At 43.9% G+C, this 16799-nt stretch overlaps 1 protein-coding gene across 1 annotated transcript in view; it reads right to left on the bottom strand.

Annotated features, from left to right (window-relative positions):
- Positions 1 to 14732, bottom strand: part of myo10l1 (myosin X, like 1) — a 33931-nt gene extending 19199 nt beyond the window's left edge. Inside the window, exons 1-3 of the mRNA XM_040199672.2 lie at positions 14291 to 14732; positions 8585 to 8683; positions 1001 to 1159 (exon numbers count right to left, since the gene is read on the bottom strand). Coding sequence (XP_040055606.2) covers positions 1001 to 1159; positions 8585 to 8683; positions 14291 to 14311 — 279 coding nt within the window. The 5' untranslated portion in view covers positions 14312 to 14732. The remainder of the gene's footprint in view (positions 1 to 1000; positions 1160 to 8584; positions 8684 to 14290) is intronic.
- Between the last annotated feature and the right edge of the window lie 2067 nt (positions 14733 to 16799).

Below are 16799 nucleotides of genomic sequence, written 5' to 3'. Positions count from 1 at the left end.
TTGAATTATTTGCGCTTCAACAGTCACTCGCTTTGTATCTCTCTGGACTAAAATTTAAAAAAACTCCAGTCAGCAGGTCTTCCGTCATGTCACGCTACCCTGTCTGAGCTTTGTGTGTACTTTCCTATGAAAGTGTGCCAAAGGACACGTATACACATTAATACACATGAGCACACAGCAACACAGACAGCTGAAGCCACACACAGGGTAAGTTCTTATGATCAGCTTAAGGGAAATCCATGTATGGACAATATTTCATCATCTAGATTAGGTCACACGGGGGCAGCCTGTTATTGGTCTGTTGTCTGGTAATCTTTCACGGTTTCAGGGCTTCCAGATGTCTGACTTTCAACATGCTATGAACATTATCAAAATTGACATATTTAAGTTTACTTCAATATCCATCTTGTGACCACAACCAGGTATTATTGTTTTTTTCATGTCATCAATAATGAATTCCCCGTGGCAAGCGTCAGGATCTCCGATCCCCCCGAGTCGGTTGATGAGAAGGATCCAGCACGTTGATCAGTTAAAGTCAACAAGGTAAGGGAGTTTTATGGGCCTGAGCTAATGCTTCTATTCATTACAGACAAAAACAAAAAAGCAAATAATAAAAGCAATTCATTTATATTGGGATTATTGAGTCGGTTGCTGGATCTGAGAAGACAATGAAACATTTTATGCTACACTATTTATATACAAAATCAACTAGTGTTTTTGTGTGTATTTGTTACTTTTAGTGGGTTACCATTTATTACCAGTCTATTGTGTGTGCATTTTGTTTAATCTCGGGTTAAAATATGAATTAGAGTTTAGTGTTTTGGTCTCTCAATAAGCTTCCCTCTTCTCCTATTTCACTCAAATGTGTCTGATAAGATGATAAGTGTTTCCCTTCTAAAAGCTTCATGCATGTTAATGTCGCTGGACGACACCAAGACGTAAACTTTGTGCACACAGAATACACACACATGCACACTTCCCCTCATCTGCATGCACTTACGTAGATGTTGTCCTTCTGGTAGCGCTGGTACAGGTTGTGCATGATGGCGGCCTCGTGCAGCTCAGCAAGTGCTGACATATCCTCCACCCCGTCGATGCTGGACTGGTGCATAGCGCACACCCGCTCCCTGGTGACCTCCGCCTGCTGCAGGTACAGCACCTGGAAGACAACGAGACGTACAGACTGTCGCTTATCTGTACATCTGCCCACTTGAGTCAAGAGATTTTAAATTGGTCAAAGTCATCCACACACACTTTACAAAAAAGGCTCTACATGGTTCTGGCAACGTAAGACTATTGCTGGTTTTCTGTTTGTCTAGACCGCTTCCTGTCAATACTGATTTTGATGTATTTTGAAGATATTATGTAGATATAATGTAGTCAATGATCAAGTGCTGGTTGGCATTTTTTTCTAGCTTTGGGCAGAGCCAGACCCCCTATCTCTTCTGTGCCATTCATCGCCATGGCAACTGGAGAGCAGGGGACAAGGCAGGTGGGGAAGAAGGAGACAGGGTAACAGATCTGATCCGGCAGGACATCACAGGTGAATTGCAGCCTGGTGTGTGTATTGGTGTCCACCATACACACACACACACACATACACAAGATCTTTCTCGCTTGTATTCCACACACACACACACACGCACGCACACACACACACACACACACACACACACACACACACACACACACGCAGATGATCAAAGCCATTCTACCAGCAAAATCAACTTGAGTAAGAATAGAAACGACGGCCTCACAGAACTGGGACGTTAATGTCAGCTCAGTCTCGCAGCCAGCCTCCGCTCTGTGTGTGTTTGCATACGGTATGTGTGTGTGGGGTTCATGTGTGTTAATGTAACAGATGTGTTGGTTTATGGTAGGGGCACGCTGTAGGCGTTCAGACATCTTGTTCTTAAATACGCCTATTTCACTGCAGTAAGTCGTGTTCCACTGCACAGTCTGCACGTGAAGACAAAATCGCTGTTTGGGTTTGACGAAATAACGATGTGTGTTTTGCACCAATCGTCTGTATATCGGTATTTTTGGTAGCTGTTGAAAACAGTCTAACCCACAGTCATCAACCTTTGCCCACTCACTCAGCTGTGATGAAATGACCCAATTACCCCTCGTCCTCCATTAGAGGGAACATAACTCATGCAGCTGACTCTCCTCACTATGACCCCGTCCACTGGACTCAATGCGTCTTCACCTTTTTAAAAACGTGGTACTTAAAGGCAGTGACGTGTTGCTGCCCGTGAATAATTACTTACTTGCATGAGTGCTACAGCTGTGGGTCAATACCAGTGGGTAAAACTAGCCCGCAATTTATTCTTAATTTCGCTTTATTCCGCTTTCCTCTTCATTTTCTCTCCCTATTATTTTTCTCTCTGCCACTCTCGCTCTCTGCTTTCTTTCATGTGTCAGACATCTCTTCTTCGACTCAACCGTCTCACTTTCCCTTTGAATGTTGCTCCTCTTGAATCCCTTCCCCCCCTCTCTCATCTCTCTCTGTTCTCCCGATCCCTTCCACCCTCACACCGTCCCGCCCTTCATTAATTTACCCCGCGCTGATTCTCCCACATCTCAACCTCACACCACTCCTTTTTATATATCACCACATGTCTTAAAGGGAAGAAGGACACTTGGACAACTAAAATGGGAGCTTTGGTCTTGGTTTGCAAAATGCACCTCCACATTTATTTCCATAATCTAAAACTCTCAACGTTTGTTCTCAGAGGATAACCATTGCCAAGGTTATTTTCTCTGTTAAGAAATCTCTTTCCAGAGTCACAAAATACATTAAAGAACTATTTTCAAGTGCGTAGAAGTCATGATGAATTGAAAGTAAAAGGAATTTGATGTTTAAAATCGTTTCTCCAATGATGATCTCTTTTGAAAAGAAACAGGACATTAAACTATAAGATCAAAGCAAATAAATGCCTTTGCTGCAGTTCAGGTTTTTCCAATAACTTATCATGCCAAAGCTGCTTTTAACAGCGGAAGGCATTTAACAGCAGATAAGCAGACGTTCCACTCACAAACCATTGGGGAACCCGGATTTAGATCATTCACAGGGAGGAGGGAAGCTGCGAAGTGATAAAGTATGTCAGTGACTTAAAAGGTTTGCTAACATCTCTATATTCCTCTTTCATTGCCCTCTGGTGGGTCTTAAAAGACATTCTATGCTTCTTGGTGCACATTAAGATATACACAGACAAACTATACTCTATGTGAAGACACACATGTGCATACGTTTTACCCAGAGAGTCCAAGATGGGATGCCTCATAGTCAATAATTCATCATGGGAGACGTAAAGACAACTGATTGGTGAGAGAAAAACATTAAGACAGAGAGACTGACGGAGCCTGACGGAGCCTGAAAGGGAGAGAGAGAGAGAGTCTGTCACTGTGTGGGTCCGTGTCCTGTTTTATTTTGTAGTTTCCTGCCTCTTGTGTCCTTTAGCTTCACTTCCTGTCTTCCCCTGTGATCGTTTGCCGTGTCCCTGATTGTTTCCACCTGTGTCCAATCACCTGCACCTTCCCAGTGTATATAAGCCATGTGTGTCTCTGGTCCCTTGTTGTGTCCTTGAATTTCGTTCCTGAATGTCTTTGTGAGGCGTCTGGAGGTATTTTGTTTGTGTCTGGTAATTAGAATAAAGCCTTTATTCTTTGATATGCATTTGAGTCCTGCTTCTGCCGCTGGTTGTGACAGAATGAGAGTGATGTAGAGCGTGATTGTCTTGGGATTCATTTCATTCTTCCTTCTCTTTGGCCACTATAATCATGTTTTCTTTTCAAATTCGGATACTTTGATAGCCCTGAATTCGCTCTCAACCTTTTTGGTTGGTTGGTTGGTTGGTTCTCGTTGGAAAATGACTGCAGTGCAAACCGGCTTTGCTCATGCGAATGTACTTTCACACACACGGTACGTATCCTTCCTGTAAAGCCCTCTGATGTCTCAAACTGCTTTGCATGATTCAGGAGGAGAGCCAGGGGAGGCAAGCCTCTTCATCTGACTTCACATATTAGCAGCAGCCAAAGTGAGGGGGAGAAAGGACCACAGAGATAAAGATAGCGCATGGAGGTAAAGAGAGCTGCGGGCACAGTGACCTATATACTGTGCAGACCTATATTCAGTGTCACACAGTAGTCCACTATGGTCACCTGCAGCTCTCCTCACTGACCTTGGAACACATCTGGTTGACCTGCACGTCTCATTTTAGGATCGGGGAACATGGAGGAGGTATTTCTCATGATCCTACGCCTCAGATCAACGCAGCAGAAGGAGCCGCTGCAGTGAGAAATGCTGGGAAAGTCCCTTTTTCCTTAAACCCGTGTGCTATAGTGAGCTCTTTTGGGCTTGCTACAAGAGCTGATTACTGCATTGGACCTTTTGAAATGACAAATATTGCATACTGTCAAACAAAGGAAATGTCTCATAAAAGTTATGGAAGTTTAATGCACTGAATTCATAATTAGGAGCATTACTATAGACATATAAAACTATTTGTTAAGCAAAAATAGAGTAATTCTGAGCACTTGAGCACAGAAGGAAGTTCCACCCCCTTATTGTGTGTGTTGTTTATCTGTCCTGTGATTATGTAGATGACCGGGGTAGAGGTGTAGCTAATTGATGCAGCTCGTCAGTGCTCTCATACGGCAGTAACCGCTGACAACGCGCCGTGATAGCATCATCATAGAAGCACAACACCCACCCCCGGTTGCCCTTCTGCTAAACACCGTTGGCTCCGTCAACACTGTTTGTAATGTTTGCACCCTTTGATGAATTTCAGAAAATGAAATTTAGCACCTCTACGTCAAGTTCTGTGAAATCCTTTATTCATCAATTTGCTAATCATTTTTTATTTAACAGCACCGAGCTGTTTCCCCTCAATTCCCTCAATAATAAACATTAAGTCCTTGTGTTGCACCTCTAAAAGTGCACCCTACCTAACCTGACCGGTCAGATCAGATGGTTTATTACAGACGCTGAGAAGGAATCTTTTTTTGGAAAAGGGTAGGCGCTTTAAAAGAAATACATGGCAGATGATAGGATGTCAGGACTGACTTTAACCGATTCAAATGCCAGTCGGGAGACAAAGAACAAATCAGTTTAATTCTTTCAATGAAGAAATACTAACAGTCCCCTCTCCCTGTCTTCACACACACCTCCAGTTCACCCATAGCTGCTGGTACTTTCAAGATATGGAACGCGTAACTTAAAGGCCGGAAAGATATTTGTGAGCTCTCTGGATCCTGCGACGTTTGCATGATTGTGTGATAAAATGAGTAATGTAACATCATTCCCCTTTTGTATCTTTTTCTGATCTGGTACATTGGATTTGGAAGAAGAGGTTAAAAACAAGCTTAAACCCCCGTCAAAGCCCTCTTTGCCCAAAGCATTATTTCACCACCTTCCATATATCATCGTCCATTCAAATGTGTCAACCGGCCCCCCCTTTCCACCCAGGCAGATCCCTGCTTCCTTTTCCACAGATAAGGGACTCTGCAGAGAGACAGGGATAGTGTAACCTGTTTATGTGCCAAATCAGAAGAAAATCCAGATTTTCTGTGTGTGCGCGTCTAAGTCCGTTGTCATTTTGTGTGTGCACGAGCAGTAAGGATTCCCTGCAGCATTTTCTGTGCTTGCGTGAGCTCACGCTGCTGCTTTCACGCTAGCTACTGAAAACCAGGTCACATAACACACACGGTCCATGACTGGATGCAGGTGTGTGTTACTTCTGTCTGAACCAACATATTTCCTCATGACTGGTTCATTCTTGCGTGGGTTAAAATGTGACCAAAAAAGCCATAGATTGAGACATTGCTAATACTGCGTAAGTAAGTATGAGACTCATGCTAACTCTGTCCTGTATCCATGGCAACAATATCAGGAAGGTTCTGGCAGGCACAGAATTTTCCAAATATTTTTGGTTATATAGATAGAAATATGAACTTTCATTAACAAGGATTCTGGTTCCGTCAATTAATCAACCGATCATCATTTTTCTCTGCTTTACTTAGATCCATAAACACATTTCATTTGCAGCCCTGTTTTATCATCACCTCTAGTTTTTCAATCATCAATATGTTCATTCCTTATATCTTAATACCGTGTATGTGCTCTATATTTATCTATATCCACTCATTTGCTGACCCAGTTTTATAGGTCCATTCAAATTTTTTCTAATCTGATGTAATCAGATAAGGGTTTTTGGATAATGTGTTTGTGTATCAAGGTTTTTACATATCCAACAAGATTGGTTTTAGCTCTTGTTTTATCGGCTGATTTGTCTCAAGGTAGCGACAGAAAGAACGATGCAGATACAGGCCGAGGAATAAGCTTAAAGATTGAAAGCCTTTCAGAGTTGAAATGCAACTCTTCAACATTGCAGTTGTTTTCAAGTTAGAAACAGTGTTACCATTTCAAATTTGTGTCCACTGTCAAGTTACATTTTCAACTAAAATATGGTTAGCACAGTACAAATCTTACAGTACAAATCTTGGCATCTTGACACGAGTTCCTGTGCGTCTTGATCACCAACAGACTGAACAGGAGAACCAAGATGCACGCTGTGTACAAGAAGGAGATAAGTCGACTCTTTTTCCACGAAGCTCCGATCCGTCAAAGAACGGAGCAAGACATTCAAGATGTTCTTTCAGTTTGTTGTGTCCAGCGCACTGTGCTTCTCCATAGTCTGCTGAGGGAACAGCCCTCCATGATTGGGTTGAAACATTATGGTGCGGAAAACGTGGAGATGTGGCCACTGGAGAAATGCTCAACTATATTGGATGTTGGACTTTTTCTTAATAGTCTATGATCTATCTAATCACATATTGCATTAGACGAGAGAATAAATCCTCAAAAACATTACTCACAGTTATTTGAATTAATTCAGTTTGCAAGATATTATCTGTTTAATGAAAACTCACTCATAAAAATATATATGAATGATGTAAAGACTTGCACATCTACCCCTGGGAGTTGTGCTAATTTGATATGAAGGCTTGCCGTTTTGCAGCCACAGCCTTTGTGACCCACAATTGTTAATGTGGTGAACTGGGTCAGGGTCTCTAGACTACAGAACACGAGAGGCAGCTGGGAGCAAAACATGAGAAAGGAAAGTAAATCTTAAACAAACCTCCAAAAAATAGCTAAATGCATTTACACTTTGCACCTTTGTTTTCCTACCAGCCCCTATGACAGCGTCTCTTAAAATGCCTCGAGGGTTCAGGAGGCTTCTTGATATTTTGGAATCCAAACCTCTGTGTATCATCGTGGGAGCCAGGGGCAAAGCAACAGGGGGTGCTGAGACGCCTGGCTCTGTTTGGGAGGATCAGATCCTGTTGTAACAGTGTAAAGGACCCATCCTGCTGATTCTCTATCAAATATTCACCACCTCCTGCAGAGCTAACAGTTAAACGCCAACTGCTGGCACATAGGGAGGGTGGAGGGAGGCGCTAACGGGGCCGGGGAGGTTAAATACATGTATAATCCTGAGCAAAGAGGATGCCTGCTCCTATGAACAATCCCATTTTGCGAATGTCCTTTTCCTTTCCCGCTGTATCCTCGATCACAAGCGGCGAAACGGCTAAAACATCGAGCCATTTTGTGTCTTGGAGGCCAAACACGAATCCATTGTACATCTGTGAACGAGAGCCTTGATGTGGAATTTCTTTGGGGGTAAAAAGGGAGGATTGAGACTCTTGAGTTGGTGCCAAAGAACCAAGTCTATTATTAGCTCCATCCAAACGCTGCCAACTGGAGCGCATGTTATTGTGTGTGTGCCAAACACGTCAGCCATCAAAAAAACATTAAATCCAACGTGCGCATGTTGCTCTGATACAGATTAGTTGGGCACACGCAAACACACACACACTCATGAAGGGATTTAAACATTCAATTACATTATTTTGGAGGGAGGTTCGCTGACGGAGGGCTGGAGCCGTCGCCCGGCTCTTTCATTTAGAACTCCTACGAGCTCTCTGGACATCTGACATCCTGCAATGTGCATTTCTGCTTCCATAATGCTCTCCGTGTATTCTAGCTCCCCTCCTGAGGCGGAATGTGTGTCAGAGATGAATTTTGCATATATAGTATGAGGAGGCGGGTGAAGGAAGTGGGGCAGGAAAGTAGAGCACCATGAGCAGGAGATTCTACCGATCCACACAGGAGAGGATGAACCTGCACAGCTGCTTCACCTTCACTCCGACCCGTCCAGATGACGCATTACCAGCAAATCCAGCGGTTTTCACTCAGATTTAATCTCACGCTGACAGTGTTTACTTCTCGTCCATAGTTTAATGGTTTTTGCAATTTGCTCATGCTGTTAACTAAAAACAGTCCCCTACAAATAAATAAATTAGCCTTTTTTTTAACAAAAGTTGAGGACAGAAGAGGGTTATTAAAGCAGCGTGCAGTGCAACCTGTTCCTGTTTGTTGGTTTGCTTTTTGCTAAGATTATAAAACTCAACTATGATTAAAAGGCACTTTTTATTTCTTTGGCTCTGTGGAAACGGGACATTTTAACAACACAGATAATGATAAGACGGCCTTTAAAACGTCAGAGGTGAGGTTTCTTACCTCTCCATAGTCAGTTGTGACGACGAGCGTTCCATCTCCACAGGAGTTGACCGTGGCAGGAACCAGCTGCTCCTTCTCCTTGACCCAAACCCGGGCCCCCTGGATCACAGACACACACACACGCGGAGAATGAAATTAAGCAACCAGTAAGAAAACGTGTATTTGGTTACGAAAAGAGCTGGACCCCCGACTGACTAGAGCGCAGGTCTAAGCCGATCTGGTGGAATCGGAGTTACAATTAAAGAAGGTGTAGTATGCCGAGCTACCGCAGTCCGTTGTTCATAGTTGACTGTCGCTAGACTAAAATATGTGCTCAGCAATAATCCCACATTGAAGCTTGTCTCTGTAGCACTCTTGTTTAATTCTTTAAACAACCATTAGTGCCCCACTTTGTTACTTTAGATGGAGAGACTGTCTGGGATTGTGCACACGTCTCTCTTTCAGGTCCAGCCAGCTTTTTGGAACTACAAACCCCTTTGACTTCCAATTTGTTGGTAAAACATACAGTACAAACTACTCTCTAAGCATTACCTGACCCTTGACCCTCACATGTATGTATGAATGTATGATGAGCGTGCATGGGTAAACAGATGTCAGATGTCACAGATGTGTTTAATGGGAGACAAAGACTGTAACATCTGGACTTTCCACTCAGGTGAATCAACAATGCTTGGCATCTGTGTGGGTGTGTGTGTTGAGGATGGGAGGGGGGGGGGGCTCAGGGTCAGAGGAAGCGTGCTCCTCCTAGACCTTTCCACACAGACAAAGCCCTCTTTCACAAAGTCACTGACCTCTGACCCACCAACCCTAAGAAGGGACACAGCATAGTGGAGGATGGAATGAGAACAAGGAAACAAGAAGAGGAGAAAGACCTTCTGACCTACGGTGAAGACAGGAAATGGACCGTGTTTCCTCGTGTAAACTAGTACAATTGACCGTAGGGCAAGGGCCAATACGGAATTTTGCAGACATTGATGATTCCCAGAGGATTAGTCTTTATTGATAAAACCACCCAACAAAGGCCCCTTACTTGACACTCACGCCCCAACAATCCCTAAACACAGGATCAATGTCCGCGGGCATATGCAAGTGTTTTCCACTTCAAACTGGATGCTCAACAGCCACTCGCTGGGGAACGATACACCTGGTTAAATAAAAGCACACAAACAGAAACAGCACATAGAGACGCCTTCAAGGGGAGCGTAAGAGCTTTAGTTGTTGTAGAATCACAATGAACAACCTGAGGTATAAAAGGGCAAAGTAGTTTAAGATCAAATATCTCTGTGCCCTCTGCCGTTTTAGGCTGTCTAAGACACGGGGCAAACAGTTTGTGTGATGTGAAATGCAGAGGAACACACGATAGTCCGTTTAAACAGGGACGCGTGTTGTGAAGGGTGTCAGTGGCCGTAAAGGTCTTCCTGTGCCCTTTTGGTTCCAAAGCGCTGTAAGAAGCATTGGCTGTCATGGAGCCTATCGTACACCAAGTGGGTTAACGTGTGTGTGTGTGTGTGTGTGTGTGTGTGTGTGTGTGTGTGTGTGTGATGAAGGGAAGCGCTTCTTTCGCCGTTTTTCACTGGGATGAAGCTCCCTGATCCGTCTACTCTACTGCAGCCCGGGATGCTTCAGGGACCGAAACTGTGTCAGTAGTATTCCATTAAAGGTGGTAATACAATCAGGCCAGCGAGGCTTTCAGCAGATTACGGCGGCTGGAAGGAGAGGAACAACATGTGTTTATGTGTGCGGGTGGGTGAGGGTGGGTGTCACCTGTCCTATATGAGTCACATCTGTCAACCAGAGGGATTACAGATGAAATTCAACAGGGTAAAAAAAAAAAAGTTCCCTGTTTGGGTGCTTTATTATTATTCTGGAATACATAGAAGCTTTAGATAATATTTTGACCTGTCCTCATTTCCAAAACATGAATGATTCGTCCAAAGTTAACCCGATCAGAGCATACTGCTAAATTACGAAGAGGGATATTCAGCACATAGCAGAAACTGTTAATGTTTGTGTGTGTGTGTGTGTAAATCCTCTTTTAGAGGCCAGTTTTGAGCAATCTGCTAATTATCCTATTCTCTCTGATCTTGGATTAAACTACAGTCACACACCCCCACCCTAGCAACAAGACTCCACGGCAACAGTGTGGAAACAGGGCACCATGGAAACAGCCTCTCTCCTCTGGGAAAGTGTTTAGTTGCAGGGCATTGTGGGATATGTTGTCCTGTGTTATTTAGTTTCATATGTATATGTTCTCTGTTTCATCTCATTTCACGTTGCATTTGGGATTTTTGGTTGAATGCATTTGCTTTGTTCAATGTGGAAAGAGATGTTTGTTTTTAGAAAATAAATAAAACAACGGTGATAAAAATTTATGACATTATGAATCTCAAACTAAGAAACCTCAGATTGCGATTTTATATTAAATGATTTATTTGTAACACATTATTAATTAGTTTCAGAATATCTCAAATGAAACCTCTACAACTATTGTGTCAATACATAAACTGTAGGTCTTTTCTTTCAAACAAAAAGGCAACAAATGTAACAGTTGTAACTTTTTAATTGTTTAAACTGACCATTTTTGGTTTTGTTCTGTTGGTTGAACCAAAAGGGGATATTGACTTTCCAATCTGATTAATAAACCTATTAATAGAGGAAATAATTAACAGATTAATCAATAAGGAAAGTAAATCACAGTAAGTTTAATCAATCAAACCGTTTAACATTTAATGGATCCAGGTCTCCAATTCTTCTTCTTGACTAGAAAATAAATACGCATTGTAACGTTTGCTGTGTTGAAGTTTTTATGGCATTTTTTTATCTTCTTTTCAAAGAAGAGTAGGATTCTGTGAGGTGTTGCTTTATTCCCTCACAGTAAAACAGCTTCAAATGCTGTTTGACTGAAGCACAGCTATAGTCTCCCCTACACAAGCCAAAGAATGAGACATGGGGGGGAGCAGGAAGGAGGGGAAATTCACAGCAGGAAAGACGCAAAAAGGAGGGAGACACAGCAGCATCGAAAGAGATCCAACCGACTGAGAAGCACCAAGTGAGTGGCCGCAGGGAGAGAGAGAGAGAGAGAGAGAGAGAGAGAGAGAGAGAGAGAGGGGGCATCAGAGGGAAGGGAGAGGAGGAGGGAACGAGAAAGAAGTAAAGCTGATGCAGCTCCTGAGCAGAACAAATGTGTTTGGAGCTGCCGAATATAGGTCACACATCTCCAGTGACTGCTCCCTTCCCACCCCCGAACCTGCCCTTTTTACATTACAATTTGCATTGCACAAAGTAAAGGACAGCATTGATTTACTGCCAATAGATGACATCATCCGTAGGTCAAGCTCAAAGACAGAAGCTGCTTTGAGATTTTCTTCACAGCTTATATCCAACACAGAATGGAATGCATATAATTATTATTATGCAGCTCTTTGCATGATAACAGTCAACGCAGTGAGGGAACGTTTTTATTGCTCTACCACGTTGGTACGTAGTGGGCACTCAGCAAATTGCCTTTGAGGTCATTTCTTGTTTTACAGCCTGTTCAGTTATGCAGACAGGGACAAACCAGAGCAACGAGGGGGAAGAGGAGAGGACTGAAGAAAGAACAGACAAAATGAAGCTATTAAACAATCAGATGTAATAACAACACGGCAGCAGTCGAAGCTGTTCTTTCCACATTCAAACCTGTTAATCCTTGTTATCGGCCCATGGCGGTTGTAGTACAGACCTATCACACACACAAAAAAACACAAAATGCCTCCCATCTTGCTCACACACCGTAAGAAAAGCTTCAGGACATAAAAATAATTTACGACATTTGAATTTAGCCCTTAATGCATAACCTTGAGTGAGTCCCATCCTCTTTTTTCATATTTATAGCCATAAAGGAAAAACCTTGTCTTGTATTTAGGGCACGTAATGTCACTGCAACTATATTCCAAATTACCAAAGTACTTTGAATAGGAAAGGGAGTAGACAGTAGGCTACACTGCCGCCACCTGACATTTCATGCTTGGCTGGTCGGCCAGCTATCATGTTTTCTGCCTGGATTGAGAGAGAGATGTCAGCTGTTCACTCCTTCCCGTTTAAAGGACAGAGACAAGTGGAGGAACAAAGCGATGGAAGACAAACATTGCAGAGGAATGGATGCTGGACAGACACTTCACAAGAGAATTGCTTACTCAGCGCCCCACTGAATGAAGTCAGGTTTCTGGATATCAGATATGCAGTTTATACTGCAGGCCTCCACATCATAACTCAATAAGTCACTCCATTTTCAGGTCTCGTGGGCTTTCAGAGTCTGTGCCGGTTTGGGGAGCAGGGTTGGGGATGTGTAGTCTGTGAATCAATGCTAGGATCAATATATTACACACATACTAATAGTAAATGGAGCAGGAAACACGGTGGTCACACTAGCTGTTTGATCATTCAGTTTCCATGACCTTTGTTTTATTGTTAAAATTATTAGGAAAATAATTAGGATTCAACAGCTCACACCTCTGTATTTTAGTCCAGCAACAGCCAAATCCAGGACCTCACACGCGAGTGTTTACCATGGCCCTTGTACCCACACAGATACCTGCACACACTCGCACACACACACACACACACACACACACACACACACACACACTAGCACATAGCATGGCATCACTGCCAACGTGAGAGACATTTAAACCCATATCCGATTAACTTAAGAGGGGGGACGATAAGTAGCTTGGAGAGGAGGGATATTGGCATCAAAGTCAGAGGACAAGACAGCGCAGGGTGAGATTGCGTGGATGCATGTGAATGTGGAACAAAACACACAAAAAATGAAAGGATGAAGAGAGACTATAGGGAAGAAGGAATGTAAATATAGAGAAATGTATAGAACACCGGTCAGGCAGGCTGGATGAATCCTAGGATGAAAACTAGTCCCCCCTCCCCCGTCGAGTGAGTAGAGTGAGTAGAGGATCGCAATGAGCTTTATTAATAACCACTGATTTATATTCAGGACCGGTTGTTAACCATTTGTCTCAGCTACAGCTTCCATCGATGTACACACACACACACACACACACACACACACACACACACACACACACACACACACACACACACACACACACACACACGAATACCCCTCCTCCTCCTTCACCCCCCTCAATCCTCGCAGGACCCGTACCCACCCAAAGATCCCTGCTCCATCCCATTGACAGCGCACTAAACACCAGCACAGAAATGGGGTGTCTTAACTGCAGCATGGTTCCGGCGGGCTGCTGCTGTGGGTCAATGCGCACGACCCACCGTTAACAGATTGGGTTTAATCCGAGAGACCAGCTTTATGAATGCAAAAGCCCGTGTCTGCTCTGGTTTGGCCAATTTATCTGCAGCTCTGCTCGCAATGAGTTCAACAAGCAGCCGGCGGCCGGGCCCTGGTGCTCTGCGGTCACAATGGAATAATAAGCGTTTATTTGGAAGCGACACATAAGCATGCGGTTCGGACACAGGCCCAGTCCTTGTGGGGTTTGTAAGGAACTGCCAGTCGATGGCGCCAGTCGACGGACGCAAAGCAACACCTGCCGTCACCAAAAAAAAAAAGAAAAAAGGAAATGATGGAAATCAAAAGAAAAAGCAGCGAGAGCATCTTATAGGCCGAGTGTAGGTGCAGGTGTCGTGGCTAGTATCACGCTGTTAAACTCTATATTCCACCCCCCTCTCATGGCTTACCTCTGTGAAAAAAGCCTCCATCCTCCTCCGTCCTCCTCCTCCTCCCAGACGACGCGCGCCCGGCCCCGCTGAGCGCAGAGACACCGGCTCCGGTCTCCGCTGCGCAAACCTCGCCGGCGGAGGGTTGAGCGTGCGCGTGGGAACGGGCGTGAGGTAGCGGTGCCTCCGCGTGTGCGTCTCCCATTCACCGGGCGTTTGTCTTCATCATCTCCGAAACGGCGCGGTCGCTCAAACACACGTCGGCAGCGTCCCGGGCTCTATGCGCAAAAAGGCACATGAGAAAAAAAAACCCAACGAGGCTGGGATGGAAAATGAAAAATGTCCGCACCGGGGATCCGTCGGAGGAGCACTAATTGAAGCTGCCGTGGGGTTTTCAGGCCTGCCTCGTTTTAGTGCTCCGGTGTATATGCGTGTGCGCGTGTTTGGGTGCGCGTGTTCGTGTGTGTGCGTGTGCGAGCCTGTGGGGAGGCTGCGCGTGCGGGTTGAGCGGGAGGACCCGTCCGGGCGCAGAGGGAGCTGCACACCTCACGCACCGACGTGGCGGTGTGTACTTATTCCTGATTAAGTATTAACTCTGGCTTAATAAAAAGAAGGAAAAAATCACCAGTATTCTCTGTTTACGGCTGTCACCACGTGTTCCTCCTCAGAATGAATCCCACTATGAGTTAAGAACATTCTCTCTGAACTTTTCTCAATGAAAAGGTGTAACCATTCGTTTGATCTAAAGTTCTGTTTGACCTCTGATCATCTGAAAAAAAAATAGCTTTGGAGCACCGGAACCAAACTTGTATAATGAATATGTAACAACACAACACAGAGAAATAAATCCTCCACCACTGACTGACGAAACAGTCGAGTAGCTGCTATCAGAAGAGTGAGAGGGGAGAGTGAATATTTCTGTGTGATCTTTTCTAAAAAAGGAGGCATGGTGGACCCCCCCCCCCCCTCCCCTTTCCTTGTATAGGTTGAAAAATGACATATCATAACACGCATAACCAGCGCAGAAGGGGGCAATGACCCCAAATCAAGGAACATAACTCACAATGTCCACAAAGAAACCCGTTTGTATACATTAGGTGGGATAGACAGCTGGTTTATGTGATGTGTGGATCGTGGGTGGTTTTATCCTGCTCTGCAGAAGGCCATGCTTGGGGGGCCAGGTGCAGCCATCAGTAGCCCAGTGGGGTGAGGCCTCTCTGGGGTAAAGCATTGTGAGGCTTACTCTGTATTCCCACAAACCCTGCGGGCAGAGAGGGGGCTTCTGTATGTCTGAAAGTGGTATTTAATGTGACCCCCCCCCCCTCATCCTCATCAGGGAGACCTTTCAAAAGCTTTAGCCTCACCAACTCCGTCTCTTGTGGTAAACGCACACACAATCACTCAGGAAATGAAACCCGATCTTTATAATCTTTAATATGAAGTGGCTTTAAAGTTTGAAAGACTGTCTTAAGTGGTGTATAAACATAAACCACAAACTATTGGTCACCAAACGCTCCATTTACCCACCACCAGATCTACAAAAATTAAGTCAACATTCTAAAAGTGACCATATAAATAAACTAGTTCAGTTCATACAACCCTTTATGCATGCAGACCTGTACATGTGTTATGTTTAATGATCAGCAATGTTCACTGAATGTATAATATTTAGCACAAGCCTTGTAAGATATTATGCTGTAAGAGAATTGTTAGAGACTGAAGTTACTGTAAATATTTAGTAAAATTCATGAAAAAACAAATACCATTGCTGTTTGGTGCATTCAGGTACCACGACAAGGTTGTTGACACGAGACTAACCGAGATTATAGCGATTCGGTGGCCTGCAGCAGCACATGCAAATTATAATGGACTCTCAAATTATCCCTCTTGTTTTCTGAAATGTGTTTCTTTTCAAACTCAATGAGGCCTCGCTCTGAAGGTCGCTGAAATCATTGGAAATGTTGTGGTAAAAATGGAAATTAATATTCTAACTGTATTGCGAAATTTTGACTTGACATTTATCTTATATTGGCTACACACAAAATCTCAAGCCAAAGCAAAATATTTAAGCCTAAATTTACTTGTAGCATCTGTTTTTTGAGTAATGGGAGTGGTTCATCTCACAGGAACAATTCAGATTGTTTTTAGGTCAAACTGAATCAATTACTACTGATAACTGTTGAATCAGTGACTGGTAGCGTTTGAATGGCCTCTGGGTCGGAGCATCGCCATTAACTGTAACCGCTGTATTAGCGCAGTGCAGAGTGGCGGCTGTGAGTTAGTGGGACACACTAACATGCAACAACATGCTCCAAGTGCACCAAGTGTTCAAAGCCCAGCAATTTCATTTCACAGAAGGATACGACTTCACACTGCTCTGTATTTAGCTGCTATGCTGCAGCTCTGAATCTCTTACAGTTGCACTTTTAATAAAGATAAGTTCACTATAAAACACACCTTTTCATGTTGTCCGTACTAAACCCCCCCCCCCCCGGCTAGTACTCTGGGATGTATGCAACAAATGCACTAT

Source organism: Gasterosteus aculeatus, chromosome 15 (genome assembly GCF_964276395.1).
Source record: "Gasterosteus aculeatus chromosome 15, fGasAcu3.hap1.1, whole genome shotgun sequence".
NCBI classification, from domain to species: Eukaryota; Metazoa; Chordata; class Actinopteri; order Perciformes; family Gasterosteidae; genus Gasterosteus; species Gasterosteus aculeatus.
This window is presented reverse-complemented; position numbering and strand designations above follow the sequence as displayed.